General features: G+C 40.1%; 1 protein-coding gene across 9 annotated transcripts; it reads left to right on the top strand.

Annotated features, from left to right (window-relative positions):
• Nucleotides 1–1,214: 1,214 nt before the first annotated feature.
• KRAS (KRas proto-oncogene, GTPase) lies at nt 1,215–25,678 on the top strand. 9 transcript variants are annotated; one of them, XM_085569518.1, is made up of 7 exons: nt 1,215–1,390; nt 2,207–2,224; nt 2,316–2,438; nt 7,788–7,966; nt 9,649–9,808; nt 15,795–15,918; nt 22,101–25,678. In XM_085569518.1, the coding sequence occupies exons 3-6, from the start codon at nt 2,328–2,330 to the stop codon at nt 15,912–15,914; spliced, it is 570 nt and encodes a 189-aa protein (XP_085425644.1). In that variant the 5' UTR covers nt 1,215–1,390; nt 2,207–2,224; nt 2,316–2,327; the 3' UTR covers nt 15,915–15,918; nt 22,101–25,678. The 9 variants fall into 9 exon arrangements, with proteins under 9 accessions (XP_085425644.1, XP_085425643.1, XP_085425645.1 ...); XM_085569517.1 differs by having other exon boundaries at nt 1,215–1,326; XM_085569519.1 differs by lacking the exon at nt 2,207–2,224.
• The last annotated feature ends 1,634 nt before the right edge of the window (nt 25,679–27,312 follow it).

The following is a 27,312-nucleotide window of genomic DNA, read 5'->3' on the forward strand; positions in this document are numbered from 1 at the left end:
AACAACCAAATAACCTTTAACACAAAAATTACTAGGTTACTGACACCTAAATTTGTGGGAGGGGTGAAATGGGGATCATAAAGAGTTTCCTATCCCTGGCAGTGTCCAAGGCAAGGTTGGATGAGACTTGGAGCACCCTGGGATAGTGAAAGGTGTCCCTGCCCATGGCAGGGGGTGGGACTGGATGATCTTTAAGGTCCCTTCCAACTCAGGCCAGTCTATGATTCTCTATTTCAGTTACAGGGAGTTATGATTTTAGCCTTTTAGTACGAAATTATGGTTTTCTGTGCATCTGTTAACTTGTTAAAAAACCCCAAACAGAGCGTTTATTAATTTCATTCAGATCTAAAAATCAAACCTTGCATTTTATTTTGAAAGCTGACCACCTTTATTTGGTTCGATAATGGATAAAACTGCTCCTCACGTGTAACCAGGCGATGCCTGTCCGGGCAGCCCAGACATCCCCTCAGGATGAGCCTGTCCTGGGCCTTATGGTGGCTCTTGTGCCTCTTCCCCTCCAGGTCCCCACGGGCACTGAGGGAAGGGGGAAACGGTGAGGAAATGCTGGAATTGTGCACATTTCCCTTCACCGCCCTCCAGCACGCACTTCCCGGACGGATCCTTCCCAAAGGTCTCCTCCAAGCCTCTCCCCGATGGACGGGCCCTCACTGGGGCGCCTGGTGCCGCCTCCCTGCTCCAGCAGGGCCATCCCGGAGCACAGGACACTGGATCGTGTCTAGACGGCTCGGGAATACCCCCCGAGAAGGAAATTCCCAGCCTCTCAGGGCAACCTGTGGGAGTGGTTTTTCCTCCTGTGCAGATGGAACTTCTGGGATCACTCCCTGTTCCTCTGGTGCCATTGCTGCGCCCTCAGAGCAGAGCCTGGGCCCTGCTCGGAGCCCTCCCTGCAGCCAGCGCTGAGGGCCCCTGTCGAGGCTGACCAGCCCCAGCTCCCTCAGCCTTCCCAGTCCCTATAAGATCTCGGCTCCATGAGCTCGCAGGCTCCCTCCCGCCGAGGATCCCAGCGCTGCGCACGGCAGTGGCCGGACGCCGCCTCGAACCCGCGGCCCGCGCTCGGCAGCGGCAGGGCGGTGCCGGCGCTGCCGCAAGGGGCGCTGGAGCGCCGAGCGCATCGATCGCGACCGTCCATCCGCGCATCGGTGCTCGGCTCCCTGGGCAGCGCCCGCCCAGCCCTGCCCGTCCCCCGCCATTTCGCACCGGGACGGGAAGGGAAGGGACCCGGAGCGGGAAGGGAAAGCTGAGGGGAGGAAGGGACGCGACTCGGGCACGGCGGGTGCCGGGAGCTCCCGCGGCACGGCCAGCCAGGTACCGCCTCTCCCCACCCCGCCGAGCCGGGGCGTCCCTCTTCCTTCCTCGCTTTCCCTTCAAGGTGGGAAGCGCAGTCGGCGCCCCTTTCCTCCGCTGTCGCCGTTCCCCTCCCCTCCCTTTCCCCCTCTTCTCTCCCGCTGCTCCCGCCGGCATCCCCCGGAGCCGCATTCCCGCTCCTTCCCGGCGGGAGGGGACAGGTGGCCAACGCCCTGCGGGACCCGCCGCTCGCCCGAGACATCCCCCAGCCCTCACGGATTTATTTTTTTTCCCCCTCAGCCCTTCTCGCAAATCCTTAAACCCGGAAAGTTGTGGCGGCGCGGGCGCGGCGCTGGCGGGGGCAGAGGGAGCCGGGGCGGGGCGGGCGATGCCCCGGGAGCCGCGGGGGTCCCGCAGGCGCGGCTCGCCCGGCAATTAAAAATTGATGGAACCCACCCTGAACAGCGCAGGGGAAGCCGGCGGGGGAAGCCGTGCTCGCCGTGTCTCCTGTCCGGACGCGGGAGGCGCGTTCCCGGCTGTGAGCTTCATCCCGAGGGCGGCTGGGACGCTCCGGGAAACCCGGGCGGGCTCGGCGAGGCACCGGGAACTAAATCCCCGCACGGGTTAATTCCCTGCACGAAATACTCTTTGGACTTTTCCTGGAATTCAGTGCCTTTTAAATTTATTTAGTGTGGTGGGTTTTTTTTGTTTTTGGTTTTTTTTTTGTGTTTTTTTTTGTTTTGTTTTGTTTTTGTGTTTTGTTTTTTTTTTTTACTTATTTCGTGTTCTTTTAAATCTCGGTGTGACCGCTGCCTGTCGGCCGAGTGCCCGCTCTACATTCCCTGTGTGTGTAATGTTGGAGGAACAGCATTCCCTCATCCCTTTTTGTCTTGTCTTGCAGGGAGGGAGCTGCTTCCCGGTAATAGTAGAGGATCCTGACGCTGAATGAGAAAGCACCGGCAGCATCCTCGTTGCCCAGCTCTGCTTAATGTTGGTTTCTTTGTCATCAGGTCTGCTAAAAAATGACAGAGTATAAACTTGTGGTGGTTGGAGCTGGTGGTGTAGGCAAGAGCGCCTTGACAATACAGCTAATCCAGAATCACTTTGTGGATGAATATGACCCCACAATAGAGGTAAACACTTCCGTCTCATACTTTTTGTGAGGGGAGATTATCAGTGCATAATGGTGCTTGTATCCTTTTGGGTACTTACCACAAGGACAGGGCTTTATAGTAAAAAGAGCTCAGAGATAATGTTCTGCATTGGAGACAGAATTGCTGTGCTTTTTGATCTGGCTGTGGAACAACAGCTGCAGTAATAAATTGGCAGTTTTGATCAATTAAAGGCATGGTGTTAATTGCTATGTATCCTTGGGCAGTGTGGATGCGTGTGTTTAGGATCTCTATGACGAAGTATTTGCAAACTCACTTGAAAATGCTTGGTGAAACTCTGCATAGCTTTGTGCAACCTCTTTAATGGGACATTTTTTCTTTGATAAGAAGGAAAATTAGTGGTTATGAAATGTGTGTGCCAGTCTTTCTCAGCTCCTATCACTGGGATATGTTTCATACGGGGGGAAATGTGTCCTAGGATGTTGCAGTGAATGAAGCAAAAATTGGAGCCTGTTCTGTTTTGGTTTTTCACTCTTTAAACACACCAGTACGTGTTTTCCTATCTAGAGAAGATGTTATAAGATAGCTTCTGGAATGGGTTCTTTGAAATACATGGCTCAGTACCTCAAAGTTTGAAATTGTATATAATCTTAGAAGTTGTGCTGTTTTGAAGGTTTATAATGAGCAGGCAAGCTTTGCCTTTTAAATACAAGGAAAATACTGGTGTTGTCTGAAATCTCCTGTGGATCATTGCATTTAACAACCTCAGACTCTATAAAAGGAGAAATGACACCATAACTTACCCCAGGTTTTTATGTTCCCAGCACTGAAGCTCTGCATCTCATGACTTCATTTATATGTTTATCCAGCAAGGCACTTCCAGGCTCACTTGAAGGAATCACAAGGGTTTAAATCTGGGCTTAAAATGGAGACTTGGGAAGTGTGTAGGTAGTGATTTTCAGGGAGACATAAGCAGGAGGAGCCAGTGCCCTGAGGTAGCACAAATTTAGTGAGGGCCTGAGCTCAAGCAGAGATGTGTTGACTTGAGGTTCTTTCCATGTGTCTTCTTGTCTGTCTCTTGCATGGCCAAATAACATCTTTCTTGCAGGAGGTTTTGTGACTAGACCTGTTTAGAAAACTCTGTTTGACTTACACCAGCAGAGCAGCTCTTTCTACACTAAGATAGAAAGTCTTAACAACCCCAAACACTCTTTAAAATCACACCAAACTTGCTGAGAAGAACAAGCCAAATGGGTTTTTACTTTTTCCTGCAAAAGGACCTTTGGAGGCTGTTGGTCTTTGATGCTTTTTCATAATTACCTGGGTTTCTCTTAGGTTAGAGGTGTATTTTAAGCACTGCAGAAAGTGCTGTGCCGGTTCCATTTTATAAATTGTCACTGTGTAAACAATTTGGGAACACAGAAGCTTAAATGCCAGTATTCCTGGAGCACTTAAGGGATTTTGCTATTCCACCAACTGAGTGATTTGAAGGGCATTAAATACATTTTTAATGTAAAGTAATAAAATGGAAATACAGTTACTTAGAGAATGAACCTGAAAATCCTAGGACTGTGTCTTTATTAATGGAATTATAGGCTGGTTTGAGTTGGAGGGGACCTTAAAGATCATTTTGTTCCCATGGGCAGGGACACCTTCCACAAGACCAGGGTGCTCCAAGCCCTGTCCAACCTGGCCTTGGCCATTTCCAGGGATGGGGCAGCCACAAATTCAGTGCTGTGGTCCGGAATCCCTGTGTTCTTTAAGAATTACACCAAGTTAACCTAACAGGTTTCTCCAGCTTGTCACATGTAGCGACTTTCTGCACCTTTTAGAAGTTGTAAATTCTGAGTGTGCTCACATGTGGGTAAGCAATAACTCAGTGCCAACGAGGACAGGCTGTGATTTGGAGTGGCAAACAGAAATAAAAATTGGATTTAAATGCTCCAGTTCATGCTTGGGCAGGATCCACTTGGTTGAGGAGGGTTGGTGATGGTGCTTCCTGTGTAGGTGCAGTTGTGATGCTGATCAAAGAACAATGGCTGTGGAGTGGGTTTTAGGCCATATGAGGAGATAAGGCTAAAATTACCCTGACTGGTAAATAATTAGGATAGTTCAGTGGTGTCACTAGTGTTGTTTGCCACTTACTACTGTTTCTTTCATTGCCATACAACAGAACACTCATTTTCCCTGCAGATAATGAAGCTAAATATTTGGTAAGATAGAGAAGATAGCTTAGTGTTTGTTGTCCATGATATATTTCATAACAACACAGTTACTGAATAATTCTAAATATTTCCTGTGATTAACTGAATGAAACTCCATACTTTTAAAATTCTCATGTTGTGAAGACAGGGTATGGTGCAGCAGAGGAAAAAACACACTAATTACTTAATCACAGGTGCCTTTACAGTGTTAATTTTGCTGCTGTTTTTTGGTGGAATAAACCTAATGATTCAACAAATAACCTGCTTGCAAAAGTCAAGTTTCAGGGCCTGCTTGAGTGTTTTATTACTTAAATCTGAGCACAGCAGATGGCAGGGCAGGGGGAGGACTGAAAATGAGTGTTTGGATGGCTGCAGTTGTTCAGCTATCGATGCTTTATGTGTGTTTCACAGTCCAGTGCTTTATTTGAAGGAGATGTCCGAGCAAGGATTTACAGCCAAGTAATTTTAAGTGTTTTATTTTAAATTAAATGGGCAGCAACCGTTGTAAATCTGGCCTGAGCTGTTGGGGCAGTGCCCTCTACCGGCCGAGGCTGAGTAAATATTGCTTGTGCTCACTGGAATTTTCTTTCATTCTTTAGCTTTTTTACTTTTTCAGGCCGTTTCAACCCTAAATTTGTGTCGTCTTTAAAACGTCCCAGAGTAAAAGCAGCTTTCCTAGCTGCTTGTCAGAGGTTTTGAAATTGGATTAGCCAAATCCTTCGGCTGATTTAGGAATACTGATATTTAATTCCGTGTTCTTAAATGACCTGTGCCCTCGTGAAACAAGCACCAATATTTAGTAATAGCTTAGTCTCAGGAGCTGTGATATTTTGGCATTAAATCTCTGGTATAATGGAGTTTTGTGGAATAATTATTACTTGCCTAGATGGGATTTATTAAGCACTAGGGTTTTTTTAGAAAAATTCTGTATGTAGTGTGAAGCTGAGATTTCATATCACCTATTCTTATCAGTGCTTGTGAGCAGATAGAATTATTGCTCCTTTTACATAATTCTTGCTGTTTTTTATGGCTTGTGAAAGACCAACAAAAGCAGGTTAAGTGATCAATGAAATTTTTAAAAGTTACATATTGTATACTAGGGAAAAACTGGAATTTCACATTTGAAGCTGGATGGGAATTGGGAATTAATCTTCTAGTTTGCATCTTGTTTTTAATTAATAGTGTCAAATGTGAATTTCAGATAGTATGTTTTGCAAGGTGGAGGAGAAAAAAGGCCAAAAATAAAAATATTTATTATTTCGCTCATCTGGAAATCATAAGTTTCAGTTTTCTCTCCCACATCTTTCTTTTCCTTCTGCTTCAAATCCTCTCACTAGATAGTCACTGAGATTTTCTCCCCAGAACTGGCAAAGCAAATTAGCACCTCAAAATAGTAATTTTTGTATCTGTGCTGTGCTTTATGCTGGTGCATCTTTGCTGCTACTGCTAACATGGTAGGCAGTTCTCAAAAGCGATTTTCTTTTCTCTTAAAAATTTTTTTCTTTGATGAAAATTACTTAAAGCTTTTGTTTAGCACTCAGTTGAGGGGAATTTCTTTCCCTTTGAAGTCCTTAAGATGCGAAGGAATAGTACAGGCTTTTCAAGAACTGTTTTTCATATTTTTGAACTGGCAGTCAAATTGCAAGAAGAGAAAATGCAAGCTTTGTAAATATGTCTGGTATAATGCTAGAAGTTCTGCTAGTTCTGTGATAAAGGTATCCTAGGACATGGGGGATCTGCTCTTGAATGGAAGTGTTGGAATGAAGATGCATCCTTAGGTGTGGGGGTTTCTTGTAATTTTTCTTCCCTTTAAGCAGCAAGAGAGAATATTAACTTTATTTTAAAACACTTTGGAGCACGTGTGTTTCTCAGCTGTATCAATATTTAAACATGGTTTGTAAGTTTCTGAAGTAACTTCCCCACATATTATTACCCAAACACTGAATTTGCACTTCTGTGAAGTAAATAGTCTCAATCACGTTGGAGGCAAACTTCTGTCTTTAAGGTAAACATTAAGTATTGTTTTACCTGATTTTGTGAGCCTAGATGACATTTAACAGTAAATGTGACGTTACAGAGTTGGTTTGGTTTAAAATACTTTTTTTTACAATTATCTCCTGCTTGTTTCTTAGCATGAGCAACAAGAAAGAAGAGAGTATTTTGTAAAATTAAAAATGGATAGAAATTGCCTAAGAGTAGGTGTACTGTGCCCTAAAATGGGTACAAAGAAAGGAAGGTTGTTCAGAATTCACCTTGCAGCTGGCTAGAACTGCAGTTTTTAATTCTTTCCTTCCCTTCCCAGTAGCCTGGGTTCAGTCGTGTGCAGTGTCAGAGCAGCAGCAATGTTGTGTTAATCTTGAGCTAAGGAAGCTGAAAGCTGACAGCAGGAGCTTGTGTTCATACCTGTTATTTGTTACAAGAGCTGCTTACTGGGAATAATTCATGGTGCTCATTGATAGCACCTTTTCCAAGCTCATTGCTGTGGCTTTATTTCAAACACAGAGGTGTTTATAGAAATTATTGGGTGTGTAATGCTCACCTTCTGCTAAAGCTGTGTACTCATAGAGGCCCAGCACCTAAACAGGGATGTAATGAAATCTAGCTGGTGGGACTTTGTACAAGATTTTAGCCACTTGAGTCAGTGACCTGAAAGCTTTGATTTGGTAGCATTGAAATAATTTGTTCTGACATCTCTGAACCAGCCCATCAGGTTTTTAATGTGGCTCTGTTGGTCTGTCCTGCCTGAAAAGCTTCAATTTCAAATATATCAGCTCAGCTTTGATAACTTAATAACAGATATCATTATACAGACCTGCTCAGGTATACAAAACAGATTTCCTGTCTCAAAGACTGAAGGCTTTTTATTCTTCACTTCCTTTTCAGTGGCAAAAATTTTTGGAGTTGTCTTACTTGTGTGTTCTTTCTGGTTTATTATTTTGTGCATTCTTGTAGCATGGAATGAGGGACAAACTGTAGTTCAAAAAACAAAATTAGTAGATTTTATTTTATTTAAATTAAAATTTTATTTTATTTAATTAGCTAGCTTAAGCATGGTCAGACCTTTTCAGTCACTCTTATTGCTGGTAAATCATTTGATTCTCTCCAGATTTACTGATGCTCAAAACCTTACCTGTTTGTGGCTAACCAAGGTGTATTTCTTCCCTAGGATTCCTACAGGAAGCAAGTAGTAATTGATGGAGAAACCTGTCTCTTGGATATTCTTGATACAGCAGGTCAAGAAGAATACAGTGCAATGAGGGACCAATATATGAGAACAGGGGAAGGCTTCCTGTGTGTGTTTGCCATAAACAATACAAAGTCTTTTGAAGATATTCACCATTATAGGTGTGTATATGAAGAGATAACCCCCCAGCTCTTGTTCTTAGGTGGGAAGGGGGCTTGTTCTTCCTCTGCATAATAAGAGTGGTCTCTCATGAAGTAGGGAAAATCTGAAAATTAACAATATTGCAAGTTATTTGTGCATCCTATTATTTGAAATTTTGTGTGATCTGAAAATCTGCCTTGCTCATAAATGAGGTGTAAATTATTGTGACTTAGTATTTTGAGTCAAGACTTACCCAAAGATAAATTCTGTCCATTCCATTGATAATATTGTTTATTAAGATGAACAAACTGAAGCTGTTGTAATTGTACAGACAATATTGTCAATTGCTGGTTTTGTTTGGGGCTGCAGGGGGAAATACCTGGGGAATGTTTTGAAAAGAATAACCTGTGTGAGCCCTGCTGCCTGAGGACAGACACACAAAACCTCCAAAATGACAGTAAAAATCAACTTGTTATTAATTTCTTCATATTATCTTCTTTTAAATAATTAGTTAAGAATTCCAACTCATGCTTTCTTTGTTCCTTTGTCAACTACACTAATTTAAAAATAGAAGCAGTCTCTGGTGATTACCATAGCAGACCATTTATAACTTAGTACCTTACTGTTATCCTGAATTCTCCCTGGGTGTTCTATTAGACGCCAGTGCAATTCCCACCATCAGCATCAGCCTAAGTTTAGTCCAAACACATGTAAATCTATCCACAATTAGGTAGTAATAATAATAATAATATCTCAAATGCATTTCCTCTAGGTTTAGAGGAGGAAGGGGAAAAGGCAACAAAGATGTTGGTGTAAGGGCAGGAAGGAGCATAGAGGTTTTCATGAGGAATTTTTGTTTTTAAAGAGAGTTGCAGATTTGCATAAGACCTTCACAGTTTATTTCAGAGAGTGTTGGGAGTCGAGTGCTGGAATTTCTTCTGTGCATTGACAGACCAGTGGGTGGCCTTCCAGGCTTGAAGCTGAACCATTATAAGGAGCTGGAAACAGTGTCTGTTTTAATTAAGGAACACACTGCTAGATTATTTGGGAAGGCAGAAGTAATGAAATTAATGATTTTTATTCAAGATTCCTCATAAGTACATCTTTCAAGATCTTGTCTAACTAATGCTTGGAGGGACTCTTACCAAATATCTCTCTGTAGAGACCAGACCAGTGGTCTTCAGAGTTTTAAACCCCCTAAGTGCAGAATTTTCAATGCTGTCTTTACTTAAAGAACAAAATAAAATCACAACCTTCCCCCCCCAAAACCAAATCAAAATCAAGACAGCAGACATAGAGTTTTGGCAGTTTTTTGGCAAATTAATTGAGTGTTGAATATGACAGGTAATTAGTAAGATTAATACCAAAATTTGTTAAGCTTATTCTGATATTAGCTGCTAAAATGTTTAAAAAATATTTAAAAAAAAACAGTGTAATGACATTAACCTCTATAGTAGTTTGTAAAATGTCAGGCTTTTGGTTGATTGGTTTGGTTTTGTTTAATAAAATGCTAAACTTCATGGTGACAGGATTGGTCAATTTATTGTTTCGTGGCTTCCCAACAGTGCATGTGCAGTAGATTAACATAAAGAATGATGTTTGACTCTGTTAATTTAATGTTGTAACTGGTTTTAAATGTACTATATAAACTACTAATATTAATACTTGTTAAATACAGTCTTGTCTTTTTCTTTGTTTTTAGGGAACAAATAAAGAGAGTTAAAGACTCAGAAGATGTCCCGATGGTGCTAGTAGGAAACAAATGTGATTTGCCTTCCAGAACAGTAGACACAAAACAAGCTCAGGATTTAGCAAGAAGTTATGGAATTCCTTTCATTGAAACATCAGCAAAGACAAGACAGGTAAAGCTCAAAACTTCCCAGATGCAAAGGCAGAGCTCTCACCTGAATTACCATGTTAATTATTCCAGGCATTGACATTTGCTTAGTCATATCAATGGATGCATTTCTGGAGATTGGAAATCCTTGGGGTGTTTCTCCTTTCTGTCAACTTGCTTATAATTAGTAATTGTTTATTGATGAGTGATTGATTGGCTTCAAGTGGGCAGACTCAGAGTGAGACCTGCCCTGCTGTTGCTCTCTTCTGTCAGGTGGTTGCAGCATTCTTGACTTTGTGAGAGGTTTTAATAGAATAAAAGCACTTCTGCTTAGAGGTGAAATGGTTTTTTTTCCCTTCAGCGAGAGGATTAAACAGGCAAGCAACTAATTAGTTTATTTTGATTTAAGTGTTTTCATTAATAACAAAGGAATTTTTCCTTGAGGCATTGATTCTTTAATTAGGGGGACACGCTTGATACACCTAAGCAATTGACCTTAAGGTATTTCTGAAGTTCCTGTGTTAGTTGTCAGAGTAAAACAATAATTTTCCTAAGACTTTAGAGCTCACTCTTGATTTATGGTAGCACATGGTCCTTTTAGTGCCTCTCTTGGGCTGTGTGAGGACACAGGTGACAGAGTGGCACATCTGAGCTTTCAGGAGAAGAGAAACTCTATGGATACAAGTGGAACTGGTTCAGTCCTTCTAGAAGAAAGTGATCTTGAAAAATGCTGTTTGGTGTTTTCTCTTTAAAGAGCAAAGATTTTACTGTCAGTACAAATTAGATGAGGCCTGAGTGGGTCCTACTCTGCATAATCAGAAGTGTTATGTGCAGGTTGTGAGTCAGAAATTCAGGAGGTAAATAAGGACAGAATCCTGCAGTTGGAGTAACTGCTCAGAATTTCTGTAGAGATCCAGCTACATCACTTGGCAGAATTTCCTCATAGCTTGTAAGGCATTTTTGGATCTGAGAAATGAATATTTTATTAGTGTAAATTTGCTCTACCCACCCAAGTTTTTGACAAGTTGAAACCTGGGCTAATTAGTAAAGCTTCACAAAGCAATGCTGACTTCTGGCAACAAAGGAAGTCTCTGTTAGGTAGAACTGAAAAAAACAAAGCAGAATTACCAAACTTGAATGACTGGGAATAAATTAGGCCACACAGTTGTCCTGAAGAAGGGGGTATATGAGTGGACTGAATAATTACAGTGTTTGTAAGGTGCCGTATTAGTAGCTGTCATGGAGATAGGAGGATGAAAAAATAACTCTGAAATTACATTTTAGGTTTGAAACAACAGAAGTGCAGTACCAACACAGGTTTTACTTTGTTCAGTCTGTCTTATACAGCATTAGGTTTTGTTGGGGAAATACTCCTTTTGCATAGCCACTTCTATTAAAAAGGATATTTGAAAACAAAGATGTCCAGTAGACTGTTTAGAACCTGTTGGATTTGAAAAGTTGGCACCACTAGGGAGGCTGCTGATTCTTTTCTAGTGCAGTTCTGAGCTTGTTGTGCTATGAAATTCCTTCATAGGATGCCATGTAAAGAAAATACTTTTGAGAAGAGAAAGAACTGGAATTTAGTTATAGCAAAAGGATCTAAATATTTGTGTATGTGATTGTATATACATGTGTGTGTATGTGCATAGAATGATTTTTCAGTCACACTGTCATATATATAAATATACATATAAAAATATATATATATATATACACACACACATACACACTGTCTTGAAAAGTGATTTTAAATTAGGGGAGTCAGACCATTTTGTGAGTTGCATATGGCCCATGGGCTATAGTTTTATTCACTCTTAATGTAAAAGTCAATATATAAATAAAACTCTGGTCCTCTCTGTCCTCATTGAGACCTTCCAAGTATGAACAGATGTAGCTGGTGGTCTTCTGGAGTCTGTGGGAACTCTGTCATGAATCTTTTGAAGTAGGAACCTTCTTTTCCGTTCGTATCTCACCTTCCACCACATGGAAATATCATCACTAAGGCCCTGCTGAATTTTCCTGCCTCTGCCCTTTCCTGTGCCCAGTTCTGCTGGAACTCAGACAGAATCAGAAATGTTTCTCAGAAAGAAGCTGGGAAGGTGGAAATAGGAGGGAGTTGTCAGAATAGACTTTTTTGATTGCCAAGACACTTTTTAAAAAGGATGGCATTGCATGCTCATGCAGGATGATGCCTCAGTTCAAGTAAGTTTTTAAGATTTTCAAAAATTCATAGGCAAGGACAGAAAAGAGAATATTGAAATGAAGTACAGAAATAAGTTGTTCTAGAAGTTAGTGTGTTTGGGTTCTGACTGAGAATAAGGATGTGAACTTCAACTCACAGCAAGGAGATTGTGTTTTAAGCCAAATCCCTCTGTGAATTTTCAGACAAATCACTGAATTCATCAGTGAAACCTTATAAGGCTACAGATTATTAATATTTTCAATTGGACCACTGACTAAAATCAATAGAATGTAATCCATGGAAAATAGCGACAGTCCTGTTTCTGAATGTAAGCAAGTGGCAGTACTGGTGGTTTTGTAAGGCCATGGGCATTTACTCATGCTTTCACAAATCCTTATGGAGAAGGGGTGAATGGCTTAGGTTTATTTTTATTGCAGATTTTGCTTTTCTCTGTTTGACATATGTGTTATATTCAGGTTCTTCCCTGTCTACATGAGCATGTAGCTCCCAATATTATAAATAATACCAATGAGAGTTGAGGGACAAATTCAGTTTATTCCCACCAAAGCTGCACCTGCCATTCTTTACTGGGCTTCCCCTTGCCTGGGAGTTACACAGGGCAAAGCTGTAAGGCCAGACCACCCCAATGTGGTTTGACTGTAGGGCTTTGTTTCCCTTGGAACATTCCAGCTTTCCTGCTGGTATTGGATTCACAGGAAAAGCAGATCAATGAGCATTATTGCAAGCATAGTAGAGGGTTTCCCACAGTTTGAGGTCTCATTCTTTAGAATACATGCTTAAACACACTTTTGAAGTGTGTAGTGAAGAAGTTGACCTAAATTAGCAGAATGCTGTTAAAAAAAGCATTTTGGTTATTTCAGCTGTCTGGTGTACAGTGGGTTAGACCCCAGCCTTGTGATCAAACTGATTTGAGAACCTGTGCCTGGTCTGGTGAAGTAACTGGGGCTGTATTTACAGAAATTCATTCCTGCATCTCAGTTAAAATTAATGGTTAACTGATAACTTAGTTTGCTTGAAACATTTTTAGGGGTTTTTCTTATCTGTTTAATAATATTGTATCAATCCAAGCCATTTTTAATCCAGCTCTTGTGTATCGGTTTTATCTTAAAGCTTTGTTTTCAATGAGCTTTAACTTGGTCAGACTTATTACACTGTGAGTTGAGTTTTTTCATGTCACTTGTCTGTTCTAAGGTAGAACTTTTCTGGAAGAGCTTGGTCCTCCCCCAAGGACAGAGCTCCAAGAGAAGAAAGTTTTGGTCGCTTTTAGGAGATCAGCTGTGATTGAGTGTATAAGGATGCGCACAGAACAGTTCAGAGTTGTTAGGGCTAACGTTCATCAGGTTCCTTTAAGTACTGCAGAAATGGAACTTGTGAAAATTCCTGTTTAGGATACTTTTGTCTGGGTTTGAAACAGTCTTTCTTTGCACATGGTCATATTTTAACTCGAGTGTGTAAAAGCACCTCAAAAACATTGCCTCAAGGGTCTGGGTTCCTCAGGTTGTTTAGATTTTCAAGTTTTTAGTAATTGGCAAAGGTATTTTTGCTTCCTGCTCTGACAGCTAAAAGAACTGGTTAGTCCCATTTTATTTATATGGTCATTGCTTATTGAAGGAAAAACATACTAAAGAGTCTTAAATTGGTATTAAAATTACTTAAGTTTGTAGGATTGGCATCTGGCCCTTTAAAGTGTCACCGTGTGCTAATGATCTAAGCAATTATGTGTCTGCACTGATTTTCTTTCAGAATAATCTCTTTCAGCAGGGCTCATGAGTCTATTCTTGGTGGTGGCCGTAATAGCAATTTCTTTTTTCACTCTATATCTCTTCATCTCTCTGCATTGCTAAAGCAAATTCCAGCTCCTACTGGTGATGGGAAAGTTGACAATAAATGTTGACTCAACAATTGTTACCTGATTTTTAATGTGAAAGCTCCATAATCAAATTACATATTTCTACTGTAAAACAGCAGATTTGCAAAAATGTTGATTTTTGTACAGCCTGTGCTTTGGCACATAGCAGCTGATCAATGTTTGCTATTTCCACTTCAGAAAGAAACTTCCTTCCAGAAAAACATGGAAGTATGAGCTTTACTTGGATTTTGCCTGGTTTGGTGGCTTTCTTTACATTTTTCAATCTGTCAGACCTGGAATATAAAACTTATCCATACTTCACTATGTCATAAGAGGGCACATTATGTCATAATACAGGGAAATACAATCCAAGAAATAAATCTAATTCATTTAATCTTCACATTGAAGAGGCTGTAGTTGAGAAGAATTCTCAGCTAAGCAGCAGTTTGTTAAAAATAAACATTCAATGTGATAACCTGTGGCACAGGTCATGCAAAATGACCCAGTAATTGTGGCAGTAAATGCTCACTGGCTTTTATTATTCAGTGTATACTACAAAGATGAAATGGAGAGAGGATTTATGGAAAATCTGCCAAATAAAAGCCCAGACTGTCCATTGGTAGAAATAAAGCTTTGAGGCTTAAGTAGTCATGCTGCTTACCATGATCATCATTGTGTTCTGGTTTTAATTTCAAATTATGAGTTTGTACTAAATTAATAGCCCTGTTAATCTGATTGAGGAGACAAGTACTGAGATTGCTAGTAAGGCAGAGAAGAGATTTGCTCTCCTCTTGAAAAGCTTTAGTGGAACGTTTTTCATCCTGTTGTAATAAGAACATCCTCACAGATTGATCTAAATTCTTAAATTTGTGCACAGATACACTAATTTTGAAATATTGTAACTTGGAGTTGCTGCTGTATCTTTTTATATTATATTTGGTTAAAGATGTCTTCAGTCTCCATACATTTTTTTAATGCTTGTAGTGTCATATCCAAGTGGCCTAAATGCAGACCTGCAGAAAAGTGAGGTGTGAGACCAGAGGAGTAAAACACATAGCTCTGTGTCATCTCTGAGCACATGAGGAGCATTTCTGCAGCAGTCTAAAATCTGACCAGCAGAACTTCACAGATTGTTTGCATTTAGGTGTTGTTATGGGACCCTCCTTGCCGAGTCTGGCCCAGAGGAACAGATAAGGTGTGTCTTGTTGATGTAACAAAGCTCTTAAAGATTACAATAATGAACATTTGCTGCCATGGCTCAGATACCACTTTTCCTAAATTTAATAGCACAGCGCTTGCTTTGTAAATTTAGTAGCTTTGAAAACAACACCGCCCCAAATTCAGTGTTCTTAGACAATTTTATTTCTTTATAACCACTTAGGAAATCACCTGGAAGGACTTTTTTTTTAATACTCTGTTAGCTCGATCCATGGATTTTTGCAAAGTTCCCCTTCTGACCTAAAGAACAGAACATGAAGGAGCTTGCTTTTCTTTGCCCAAACAGTAACTTGTTCTCCCTTTGGCTCAGAACTGCAAGTGGGTGGTTTAATTATGTGTGTTCATAAGACCCCCATAGTTCACAGTCTAATAGGATTTTATGCCTCCTGCATACATCCATGCCCACAGAAATGTGGGAATATTCAGTAACACAAGCAGTATCATTTTCAGCAATGGAAGAAAAGAAGTCTTACTCCTTTTTAGTGTTACTGTGCACAGAAGAAAAGCAGAGCTTGAAGCATAGATATTCACAATAATTGGTAATCAGTAAGTGTAGTATTTATCAAGCAGCAAATGAGCAAGCCCAGCGTTTTAAACAAATAAATGAAGCTCCATATACTTCTCTCAAGTAAAGCTCATAATTTCAGTGGTTTTGTTGTGGTTTTTCCCCTTCCATGGGTGTCCCAGTTTGTCTCAGTCATTATCAAAGCGATTTTTAAGGAGTTGTGTTTTACAATGCAGAGAGTGGAGGATGCTTTTTATACATTGGTGCGAGAGATCCGACAGTACAGAGTGAAAAAAATCAGCAAAGAAGAAAAGGCTCCAGGGTGTGTGAAAATTAAAAAATGCCTTGTAATGTAACAGGGTAAGTTTGTAATGTACCAGGGTAAGTGTTGCAAATCACTTGCCAAATAAAACTGATTGAGGGTGTCTTGCCAATCAGACGTTTTGTGGCTAATCAATGACATAATTCCAGATATAAAACCAATCACATTTCAGTCTCCTCAATATGGATTTGCTTTGTTTTGTGGGATTTTGATAAATGGATTAACAAGAAGTCTTTACTGCATATTGAATTCTCCAGCTGGGAAACAGGCACAGTTCTGAGTGGGAAGAAGTTAGGAGGAAAGAGTTTTATTAGGAATATATTCATGGTGCTATTGAGGTGAATACTGGTTGAAGCTTCAGGCTGATGCACTGAGGGGAGAAGATTATAACACTTCTCCTTAAAAGATACAGAAATAGGAGATTCCTAACCCAGCAAAACAGTATGTGACTGGTGTACAGGATTTTTTTAATTCTCAGGCCCTTCTTTATGCCATGTTATTTTTCCCTTGTTCTTCTCCATCTTAAAAAATTACCTTTACCATTTCTATGGGTTTTTTTGTTTTTGTTTTTTTTTTGTCAACTATAATGCCATGAGTGATCCAGATTTGGACAAAATAAGGTTTCACCTTTTTTTGAGAGCATTTTCAGGAGGTAGGGGTGAAGGATCACTGGAGGAGGAGAGGGGACTAAACGAAAACCAACAAGAAAGCACCAAAAAACCCCAATACCCAAATTCTCACAAAATATTTTTTAATCTGTGTATTCCGCTGTAAGAAAAAAGGGAGGAGGTGCAAAGGAAAGAAGCTGGTATGGAAAAAATGCTTGTCTAAATCACTTCCAGTGCTTTTTGAGTAAAACATTGGAGAGCAGTTCCTTGCAGATATTCCTATCCCATTAATTCTTTACCTCCTTCTGCACCAGTGCAGAGAGTGAGTTGTTACTCCTTACATACTTGTCCAAGTGGAGGATGACCTGGAATTTCCCATTGTAAAATAAAAGCTTCATTTTTCAAGGTATGTGTTTGTACTTCAGATTATGTGGCAGAGAAGTAGTAGAATTTGGGTTGTATTCTCCAGAGACTGTCAGAGTGTGGGAATATTCTCAGTTGAGGGAGTTTTGTTTCTCTTTCTGGGGAGGAAATTTTGATTCATGTCACTTTTCACTAGATCTACTCAGGCTTGTTAGTCTCAGCTTTTAAGTGATGAATGACTGCTCAGAGGTAATTATTGAGTTTTTTTTTATTTTTTCCCTAAAGAAAATGGTGGAGTCCATTTTCCTGGAGATGATCAGGAAATGATGTGGCACTTAATGCCATGACATAGTTGACAAGCTGCTGATCAGTCAGAGGTTGATGTGCTTGGAGATCATTTTCAACCTTAATTATATGCTTCAATCACTTTGCATCACAGGTTTCCATTGCAGGAAACTGGAATCTTCAGTCATGAAGCTCCCTAATATTGCATCCAGATATTACTAAAATTGATGCCATTAAAACACCTTGTTCTGTCCTTCCCTGCTACCAAAAAACAACAGAGAAGCTGGGCAAGATGACTTTTGATGAGAACAGTAGAAATTAAGTTGCTTAAGTCCTGTAGCCTTCTGGAAACCAACTTTGCAGTTTCTTGGTGTGTTACTGATAGAACCATACCACAAAGTAGAATTTTTTTTTTTTTTTTATGCTGGGACTTGAAAGATGCCGAGTCCTGTCTGCTTTCCCTTCCTGTTGGGAGAATGGGAATAAGATGGTGGGAATGGTGGTTTTCAGTGGAAGGATTTTTGTAGATTGTAACGTTCTTAGCATATTCTGAGAACGTGCTTTCTTTCTGCCAGCTTTCTCTTTCCTAATGATGTCCAAGAGAAGTATTTTTGGGGGGGGGGGGTTTCATACTTTCCTTCCCCTCCTCCAGAGGGAAATCTTCTGTCAGCAGTAGGTATTGTTGAGTTTTTGATGTTTGTTGTTGTGTTTTATTTTTTCCCTGCACCCTGTTTAGAAAATGCTCTTGGATCTAAGACTCTAAAGCTTCAGGAATCTGCTTAGGGAAGGAATCATTTGCCTTTATTCCCAAGTGAATTAGGCATGGTATTGATGGGCATTTTCAGCAACCTTGTATTTAGGGAGTTGAGCTGGAGGAAGCATATTCCAAAATTATTATGGCATTGCTGTAGTTCAGTAGTGGAATAAGTGGAATTTGAGTGGAATAAGAAATCTCCATCCTGGCTTGCATTACTTTCCAGTAAAAAAATGTATTATTTAGGTATAATGTGTAGTAGGTGGCTAAGGAGAGCAGCACGTGATGGTGTGAGCCTTACAGCCAGAATTTTAAACTTCAGAAATATTCATTGTAACAGAGACTGCAGTGACAGTATTTTGTGAATAATCAAGCTGGATGTTTCAGAGAGTTTTTCTCCCTCTTGGATGATTGTTTATCTTCTTGCTGCCTGTGGGATGCCTTCTGAGGTTCTATTAGTCTTGCCCAAGGAAACTGAAAACTTTGGCTGCCCAGACTGCAGTGAACTGCTGACACTTTCTGAGAGTTTCATTCCTTTGGCTGTTACACAGTAAAACAGGAAGAACAAGACATCTTTTGATCTATTTGTAATTTCCAGCTAGCAGGGAGATGTTTCTAAAACTCCATGTGAAATCCTCAAAAGAACTTGTTCCGTGAAAGCGTCAATTTTTGAAATAAAAAGCAAACTACAAGCAGACATCTAGATAGTAGAATTTGGGTTGAGCTGGGTTAGTAGTGAAAAGTTTGAATTATAAAAGTTCTAGATTTGAATATAAAAATGCCTAAATTCTTGGTTCAAACTGCAATTAAATCGTTTCTCTCACCTCGTTACAGAGGTGTACAAATAACTTCTGTTCCTCGTGACTGATACGTGTGTATGTATATCTAAAAATATGCATATATTAAATATATATAAATATATATTTCCATATATAAAAGATATATTTATATGTAAAAATAGGCTAAAATATATATTATATATATAATACATATTTTTATATAGATTTTTTTTTAATATACAAGAAAGAACTCCTACAATTTAGAACTTGTGTAAGGGTTATTTTTGGGACTGGGATTTTAAGGAATTCCAGATTCCTTATGATTTTTGTATTTCTTATTGACAGCCCGGTTCGTTGCCCAGTCTCGTACATGCTCGTGGTCATGCTGCCACTTCTCTGCCATCTGTGGAACCATGTGGGGCTCCAAAAGCAAACTTGTAGCCAGGAGCAGGCTGTTCCTGTGGGATCAGTTCTGCTGTTTCTGTTTCCTCTGCCCTTTGGAAGAACAAGGGCCAGGAGCAAGGCCTGTCAATGCACCTTTGGTGAGGCTCTGGGTTTAGTTCTGAGCCTGCAAGGGAATTGTGAGTTTCTAATCTGAGCCTGGATTTAGTGCTCTCATTCAGTTCATCTGAGCTTCCCCAAAGGCTTGCACACAATAAGTGCATTGTCAGAGGGAGGGAAGGTCAGCTGCCTGCAGTCCCTTGCTACTGAAAGAGCTGACTGGAAAGGTTGGCAGCCTTTGATCTCACAGCATTGATGCCTCAGGGACCTGCTGCAGACAGAGTATCCACTGCTTGCATGTAAAATTTAATGGGCAGGCTGCAAAGGGAAAGACTTCCTTTTCCTTGTGTTCTCCACTTCTAACTCACAAGTGGTTTAAGCACAGTTTTGTATGTCATGTTCTATTAATGACCTGAATTGAAGATGGATTGTGGCTAGGACCAAACAATCAATAATTAGTGAGGCTTGGTCTACAGAGGTGTCAATGCAAGGATGAAAGCCAAGTCAGTTCTGTAACCTGGTCTAGTGAAAAGTGTCCCTGCCTACAGCAGGGGCTGGGAATGAGATGATCTTAAATATCCCTTTCAACCCAAACCGTTCTATGATTCTGTGTGTCAACATGTGCTGTATTTTAACAGATCATCCTCTTACTAGGTAGAAAAAAAATTTCAACCCTTGATTGGCAAGTCATGAGTTTAAAGGTTCCTGATAGTATCTGGGTATTATTTTGTACAAGTTATTTTCTCTTGTTTTATTTTAAAACAATTTTAACAAGGGGAGGATTGATAATTTGAATACTTAAATTACAATTTTAAGTGTGTCTCATTTGAAGGCACCAACTGAAAAGGCAGTTCTGAAAGATGGTTCTGAGCAGTCTTGGGCAGAGGCTGTTCTTATATGGTTCTTGTATTTTACGAATGAAATGATTTGTCTGTTGGGATTGATTCTTAGTGTTGTGCTCCTCCTTAAGTCTGAGACCTGCATTGGAATCATGAACTATTGCTACTTCTATAGCGTTTTTCTACTTGAACAGTGCTAAATATTTTTTGTGCATTAATGCTGGAGCTGTAAGGAAAATACACTTGCTCTCTCTAAAGTAATACCGAGTATTTTTAATTTTCCAAAAACTAATGAGTGACATGACCTTTTGCAGAAACAAGGCTATTCTCCCAGTAGGTATGTTGCATCATTTTTTTTATTGGTCAATAGTGCCTTAAAATGTAGAACAAGTTGTTTGCAAGGTCTTGTAATATGCAAAAGTGTACTATTAATATTGGGAGATATACTGCCAAGGACTTGGAACATAAGTTGTATGTAAATGTTTTCTGAACTTGAAGATTTTAAATAAGTTTAGATTATACCGAGTGCTGCTTTTTAAATGAAGCTATTTCACACCTCGCTGTTGTTTGGAATTTTCATACTAGGTTTCATCACCACTTGGAGTTTGGCTGAAACAGTAATGAATTAGGTGATTTTTGGCTTTTTGTTTATTTCAGAGTTCACTTTCAGTTCTTTACTGAAATAGGCATAGAGGAGGAAATGCAGTGTGTTTTTTTTTTTTTTTTGGCAGCTTGAAGGCAAACTCATGTGGCTGAATTTCTGCTGTGATGCATTTGGCTCCTGTGATACAGTAACATTTCTCAAAAGTATAAGGAGTAAGGCAGCAAAGAATCAAGAAAATTTTTATCTTAGGGATTTTATAACCACCTGTACTCATTTTTAAATGTAAGAGCAGACTGACAACATGATTACTTCAGTGGACTTGAAGCAAGGTCATAAATTGTTTCCCATAAGTAAGTTGTAACCAATTACATTGTACTAGATAGTGGTTCATATGAGCCTTTTGGATATGCTGGTCTCTTTAGATCAGAGTTAATTTTGGTCAGCTGAAAATAATGAGATACTGCTCAGTGTGAACAAACTTTAGCTTTTATGTCTGTAGCTCAAATCGTGGAGCCATGGAGATTTTCAGTGACTGTCCAGCACCAGAGAGAATGTGTTTCAAGTGTCCTTAACTTTCAAAGTGAATAGAATGATTTATCAAATAACATAGCATCGGGACATGGGATTGATTTGATCGATTTGCATGTGTAAAGATTTATAAAACTGTGGTGTGATTACTATACCAATATGCCTGAGAAGTGATCAGACTATGTGGATTAACCATAACTATGTCTTTGGTATTGAATTATTGGTACAAATATTAGAATTCCTATTCCAGAGCTGTATAGAGATTACTAAAGCATAAATATAGTTAGTTAATGCCTCACAACTTCCCTGTGAGGGTGGTGAGGCCCTGGCACAGGCTGCTGTGGCTGCTCCATCCCTGGAAGAGTCCTATGTCCTAGGCCAGGTTGGATGGGAACTGGAGCAGCCTGGGACAGTGGAAGCTGTTGGGGTTGGAACTGGAGGACCGTTGAGGTCCCTTCCAACCCAGGCCATTCTATGATTCTGTGATAATATATACTTACAACCTAATTGTGAGGTGTTAGTATATAAATACACACTCTGTATGTGATACTTTTCTAGCTTGAGGTGGGGCAAGGTGTGCTCTTGGAGATGGAGAGAAGGGCAGCACACAATTCATTACCTTCCTTCCCACACCAACAATGGAATTTCACCTGTGGGCACCAGTGAGTAACCTGCAGGATGCCCTAAGACCAGTTTAGGAGCAGAAATAGGGCAGCAGGTGTCAGCTCCTCCTGGCACCAAAGCAGTTCCCTCAGGTGGTGGTGTCAGTGCTGCTCAGAATTCCAGAGAGGAACAGGATTAGTCCTGCAGCCAGGATTCATGGTTCAAAGGATGGCAGGTAGGCAGCAAAATGTGCTCATGGAATCCTCCTCACACAGCCAGGGAGGGACACAGGTTGTGCCTCAGCAGGCCTGTGAGTCTGAACCTGATCCTAATTTGTATCTTCTGTGTCTTTTCAGGGTGTTGATGATGCCTTCTACACATTAGTTCGAGAAATCAGAAAACATAAAGAGAAGATGAGCAAAGATGGTAAAAAGAAGAAAAAGAAGACAAAGACAAAGTGTATAATTATGTAAATACAATTTATCCTTATTCTTAAGAAGTACTGAAGTAATTTTGTACATTACACTAAATTATTAGCATTTGTTTTAGCATTACTTTACTTTCTGCTTCATGATCCTGTTAGCTTTACCTGAATGCTTGTTTTAAATGACAGTGGAAACTTCATTCCTCTTAAAGTGCCAGTATTCTTTGACTGTTGGTTCTTGAACTAGCATTGCCTATGAAAAGAAAAAAAAAAAAAACAACAAAACCCCAAAACAAACAAAAAAAACCCACAAAAAAAACCCACAAAAAAAACCTGAGAACTAGGACTCTTTGGTGCATGCACAGTTGCTAACTTCCTATTTTTCTTACTGATTGTGAACTTCTGTGTGCAAAGCAAACAAATGATGCTCTACACATTTTAACATCCCCTCTGAATTTTTGGGTTTATAAATTTGGTTGGGAAAAAGGATTAGTTAGCAAAAGAAACTTTCATTTCAGCCTTTCCTTTATTTTAGACTAATTGCAATAGAGACCAGAAGCCTTTATAGTCTTCCTGTAGATTTTGCTTCTAGGCATCTAGTCTTGTAGCATTTCAGATCAACTTTAATGAATGTAAAGAGAAAACTTTCAAAAAAATTTCACTGCAATTTGTCACAGTCACTTCTTAAATACTCTATTTTTTCTATAAAAACTTAAAAAAAAAAAAGAAAAAATCTAAAAAGACAACAATGCACACCTGGCAATGGAAAAAGTAAAAGTTCTAATTAGGTTGATTTGCTATTGTAAATGCATTGCTTGAAGAACTTCACTGACTTTTTGTGTCTGAAGAGCAAGGTGAAATCCCCCTGTGTTAAAGCTTTGAGTAGCTTTTTTCAGTAGGGTCAGGATTTCACCCTGAGTGTCCCTAGGAAATACTAGAATGCCTTAACAGAGAAGTTGATTCAAATTCTTACGTTAATTCATACTTGGACCCAGAGTTCACTGTAAGAATTAAATCAAAATCAGTCCTAAATTACATAGTGGAATAAAATCATTCCTTTTTTCCCCCCCAAGAATGGCACTAAAGATGCCCATTTTGTGCAAAATAGGGGAGAAATTCTAAATTCTAGCAACAGCCAATGAGCGAATGAAAGAGATGAATTTAGCTGCTTCATGGAAATAATTTGGTAATTCACTATGCCATGGAAATGGTGTGGAATTTGCACAATCTGTCAGCATAGAACATGATTTCCAGAGTCAGTGTTGTTTGCGTGATGTCTGTGAAGTACTGATTAAATGGTTGGTGAGTGGCATTCCAGTGTCTAGACTGTCATGAAGCTATACCAAGAGTTTAATGTTGTCTTTCTCTGTGATTAAGTTCTCTTGTGATTTTTGTTCTTCTCTTCCCCCACTTTTTTTGTTGTTTTTTTTTTTTGGGGGGGGGGTTGTTTGTTTGTTTGTTTGTTATTTTTTTTTGTTTTGTTCTGATTGGAATTAATGCAGGATTTTTGCAGGAGCTTTCACTTTTTGGTACTGCAGTAGCCTTGTTATTCACTGAAGTACAAACCAGTGGTTGCAGTGTTTCCAGTTCCTGGTGTCTCCTTGTAAATGTGGAGTTGTTTCAGGAGAGCTTTGGTCCCTGAAGGTGCACTTCTCCACAGGAGCTAACTCAGCTGCAGACTGACACTGGGAAGTGTGACTCTGGAGTACCCAAAAAATAAAACACAAGACACTGAGGTAGGAGAGTTCAGGACACTGGAAATTTTGGAACAGGGAATAGCAGCATTGCCCTAACCTAAGGTATTCCATTGAAATTTTACACATGTATGTAAAAATTGGACTGTGTAACTTGGACCCTTTCTGTGAAAAGTATTATTTTGCTTCTACAAAAAAAATCCCAGAGTGACTGTTGTAGGTGAGGACCTGCAAAGCTGGCAGGGAACACAGAGTGTCTGAATTGCTCCATATTCTTTAATTCCATTGTGTCTGGGAGAAATCAGGCCTTTCCCTGCCTGTGCCACCTGCTCCCACCCTTGACCAAAATCCAGGCCCCTCCATGCCTTCCTCTCAGCTTCAGTGTGAAATCTAAATTATGAAATATTCTGAAAACAGTAACAGGAGAACTTAACTTTATACTGTAAGGACCAATAAGAACAAATTCTTAATGTCACAAAATATTTCAGAGCTTCCAAGGTTAAAATGTGTTGGAGACAGTTACTTGCACATTTTATACACTCTTGATAATAGATGAAGAATGTAGCAAAAGTGGGTTGTAAGCCTTGAGCAAATGGAAGTAATCTTAAGGTTATTTTAATTTTGGTAACTGAGTCACACTGCATGTCAAATTAGGGCTGGTCTAAAATTCTGATGTTAATTTAACTTAAAGCTGTTAGGAGAATTTGTAGCTGAAATGTCTTATTCATCAAAAGTGGATTTCTATAGCTCTACTATAAAGTTATATATGAACCAATGTTGGGGTTTTTCAGCAAAAGTGAGCTGTAGCTGCCAGTCTAATTAAATTAGTACAAAATCCATTTAGATTAGCCCTTATTTACTTGAAAATAAATCCAACCCAATTCCATCCTTGCCACTGTTGTGCAGTTGTGTCTTCCTGTTTGTTGAGATTTGGTGAAGCACGTTGGATTGCAGCTTGCACAAGTTACTCCATCATCACTGCCCTGCCCTGTTTGAGATGCTTCCACAGAACATCCCTGGGTGCTGTGTCCTGAGAGCAGCTCCTGAGCAAGCCTGGGAGTCACTGCCCATGTCACCACACCAAACTGCCTTGTGTCAGGGAGTAACACCTTCTTACAGTAGCTTTATGTAACCCTGCTAAATACCTGGATCCTTGGTTTGCTCCAAAAGGAATTATTCTGACCAGTTTCAGTGCCCTGAAATTTTTTGCTTCTCCTTTGCTGTGTGGGCTTTGTTGCAGTAACAGGATAATGGGTAAATACTGACATACACAATCTTCTGCTCTTGTCTAGACTATGAAGCAATACAATTATTACCTTCAAAGACCATCAAACTGTAAAACAAATCATTGTGTCTCAAGTTTACATAAAGCTACATAGATGGTAAATCTTTCCTAACATTTCTTTATTCCACTGTCTTGTGTTTTCATGTTGAAAATACTTCTGCTTTTTCCTCTTGAGTGCCAACTTCTTACTAGAATGACTTCTTAATGTAATATGTTTACCTGGAATGTATTTTAACTATTTTTGTATAGTGTAAACTGAAACATGCACATTTTGTACATTGTGCTTTATTTGATGTGGAACATATGCAGTGTGATCCAGTTTTTCCATAATTTGGTTGTGTGACCTAGGAATGTTGGTCATGCCAGACATTAAGTTAAAAAAAGGAAAAAAAAAAAAGACCACTGTTTGTTTTAAAATTTTTAATGTTTTTAGGAGTATGTGCTGTGAGGTGATCTGGAATTTGTCATTTTTTTGTCAAACTGTACTGCTCCTATTTATTGTAATGTAATAAAAAATAGTTATTGTGTCTGTCCCAGTTTCCTTTTCCTCTAAAAGAATTTCAGGTAACAGAGCATCCCACGAATTCCTTGTGCTTGGCACTTTTCTCCATTCTTTCTTGCACTTCTGCTGATACTGCCTGTCCCAGAGCTGATATCCTTGCCCCCCTTGGTGTCCCTGTCTCTGACAGCAGTGGCTGCTCAGAGCAGGTGGAAGTGCAGAAGAGCTCAGTTGATGTGGAAGTTTTTCACATTGGTGTGGTGGCAGAAACTGGAGCACGTGTGTTTCATCACAAGGTACTGTACCCTGCCATCACTTTTTAAATTCTGTCCTACAATTCTGTGAGGATGGTGCTGCATCCTCCCCCTCCTCCTCAGTCCAGCTGTAACTTGAGAAATGCTCGTTCAACACCTGGGCTGAGCTTCTCTGGAGCTCTTCAGGAACAGTTCCTAGGAATTGGTGCTGTCTGCAGAGCTCCTGCTTTGTAACCAACAGTCCAGGAAACTTACTTTGCCTGCCTGAAGAAGCCCCAGTGGAACAGCATTTTTGCTTTTGAAATTTCAAAGGAAGTTACCAGCCTGGACTGTAGTCAGGATGGAAGTTTGCTGTGACTAAACCCACCTCTCTTGTGGCCCTATAAAGAGTGGGCCTGCATGAGGCCCTTGGAGCTCTCCTGGACTGCAGTGGGCAGTGACCAGAAGTCTCCATGTGTGTGCAGCCCCTTGGAGCCAGTGAACTCCTGTTTGCTGTATTTGGAGGACCAGCAGTGACAACAGCCTGGAATGATGCCCCCCTTCCTTGAGGCTCAACCCTTCAGCCACTGACAAGATGGCAAAGGTATCCAAGGTTAAGTGCTTCAGGGCAATTTTATACCTTGTGCATACTCCTTCAGGACTATGAATGTGGATATGCTGTAGAAAATGTACCATGGATAGTGCTCTCAGAGATCCTAAGTACTGTACATTTGCAAGTAGCTCAGGCCTGTGAGCGAGTTGCTGTTGTGCTTATAGGAAATTGTGTATGAATCTTTAGTTAAATTGTTTTAAATTAAATTATGGACTAAGTGCTGTTAAACCTTAAGGCATAAACCACAGGTCAGATCTGGGGTTCAGTTTCACAAGGGGGTCCACTCTGAAGTTTGTGATTCAATGGGAGCATCTCCCTTACCCATTTTATCCTTGCCTTTTTCCATCCTTATCCTTTTTGTGTCCCCAGCATCCTCAGAGATAAGTTTTGGTAGATTTTGGTTTTTTATTGATTGATTGTAGATTTTAGTTTGCTTTTTCTCTGTGCTTTAACCCCATAGTAAACAGTGAACCTTGCTGAATAGACTTTGTTACACTTTCACTTTTATATTAAACCTGGTTTTGCTGATGCCTTTGCTGGCAATTCTTTGAGTGACCTCACAACACTCCTTAGAGCCAGTGTGAAGACTTACTGAGGACTGCCAACAGCTCTACTGCAGTGATTCCTTACCTATATTTCAAAGATGGTTTCTTCCTCCAGTGTCATTTAGTTGGTGGAAACGCCAACCAGCCCAACAGAGTATCAGCTCTGACACAAGTGTGAGTTGAGCCAAGGCCTACAGACAGCCTGGAGCAAACAGCCATACCCCTCTTCCAGGGGCAAAGATCAAGTTTTCTATTCCTGCTGCAACAGTTACACA

The sequence above is a fragment of the Lonchura striata genome, chromosome 1A (assembly GCF_050655825.1).
Source record: "Lonchura striata isolate lonStrDom1 chromosome 1A, ASM5065582v1, whole genome shotgun sequence".
Classification (NCBI taxonomy): domain Eukaryota; kingdom Metazoa; phylum Chordata; class Aves; order Passeriformes; family Estrildidae; genus Lonchura; species Lonchura striata.

Excerpts from the sequence above, each read along its gene's own strand:
- KRAS (XM_085569518.1), top strand. The coding sequence starts at position 2,328 with ATGACAGAGTATAAACTTGTGGTGGTTGGAGCTGGTGGTGTAGGCAAG. Across the intron at positions 2,439-7,787 it reads AATATGACCCCACAATAGAG|GATTCCTACAGGAAGCAAGT; the intron begins GTAAACACTTCC and ends TTTCTTCCCTAG. Across the intron at positions 9,809-15,794 it reads CATCAGCAAAGACAAGACAG|AGAGTGGAGGATGCTTTTTA; the intron begins GTAAAGCTCAAA and ends TTTACAATGCAG.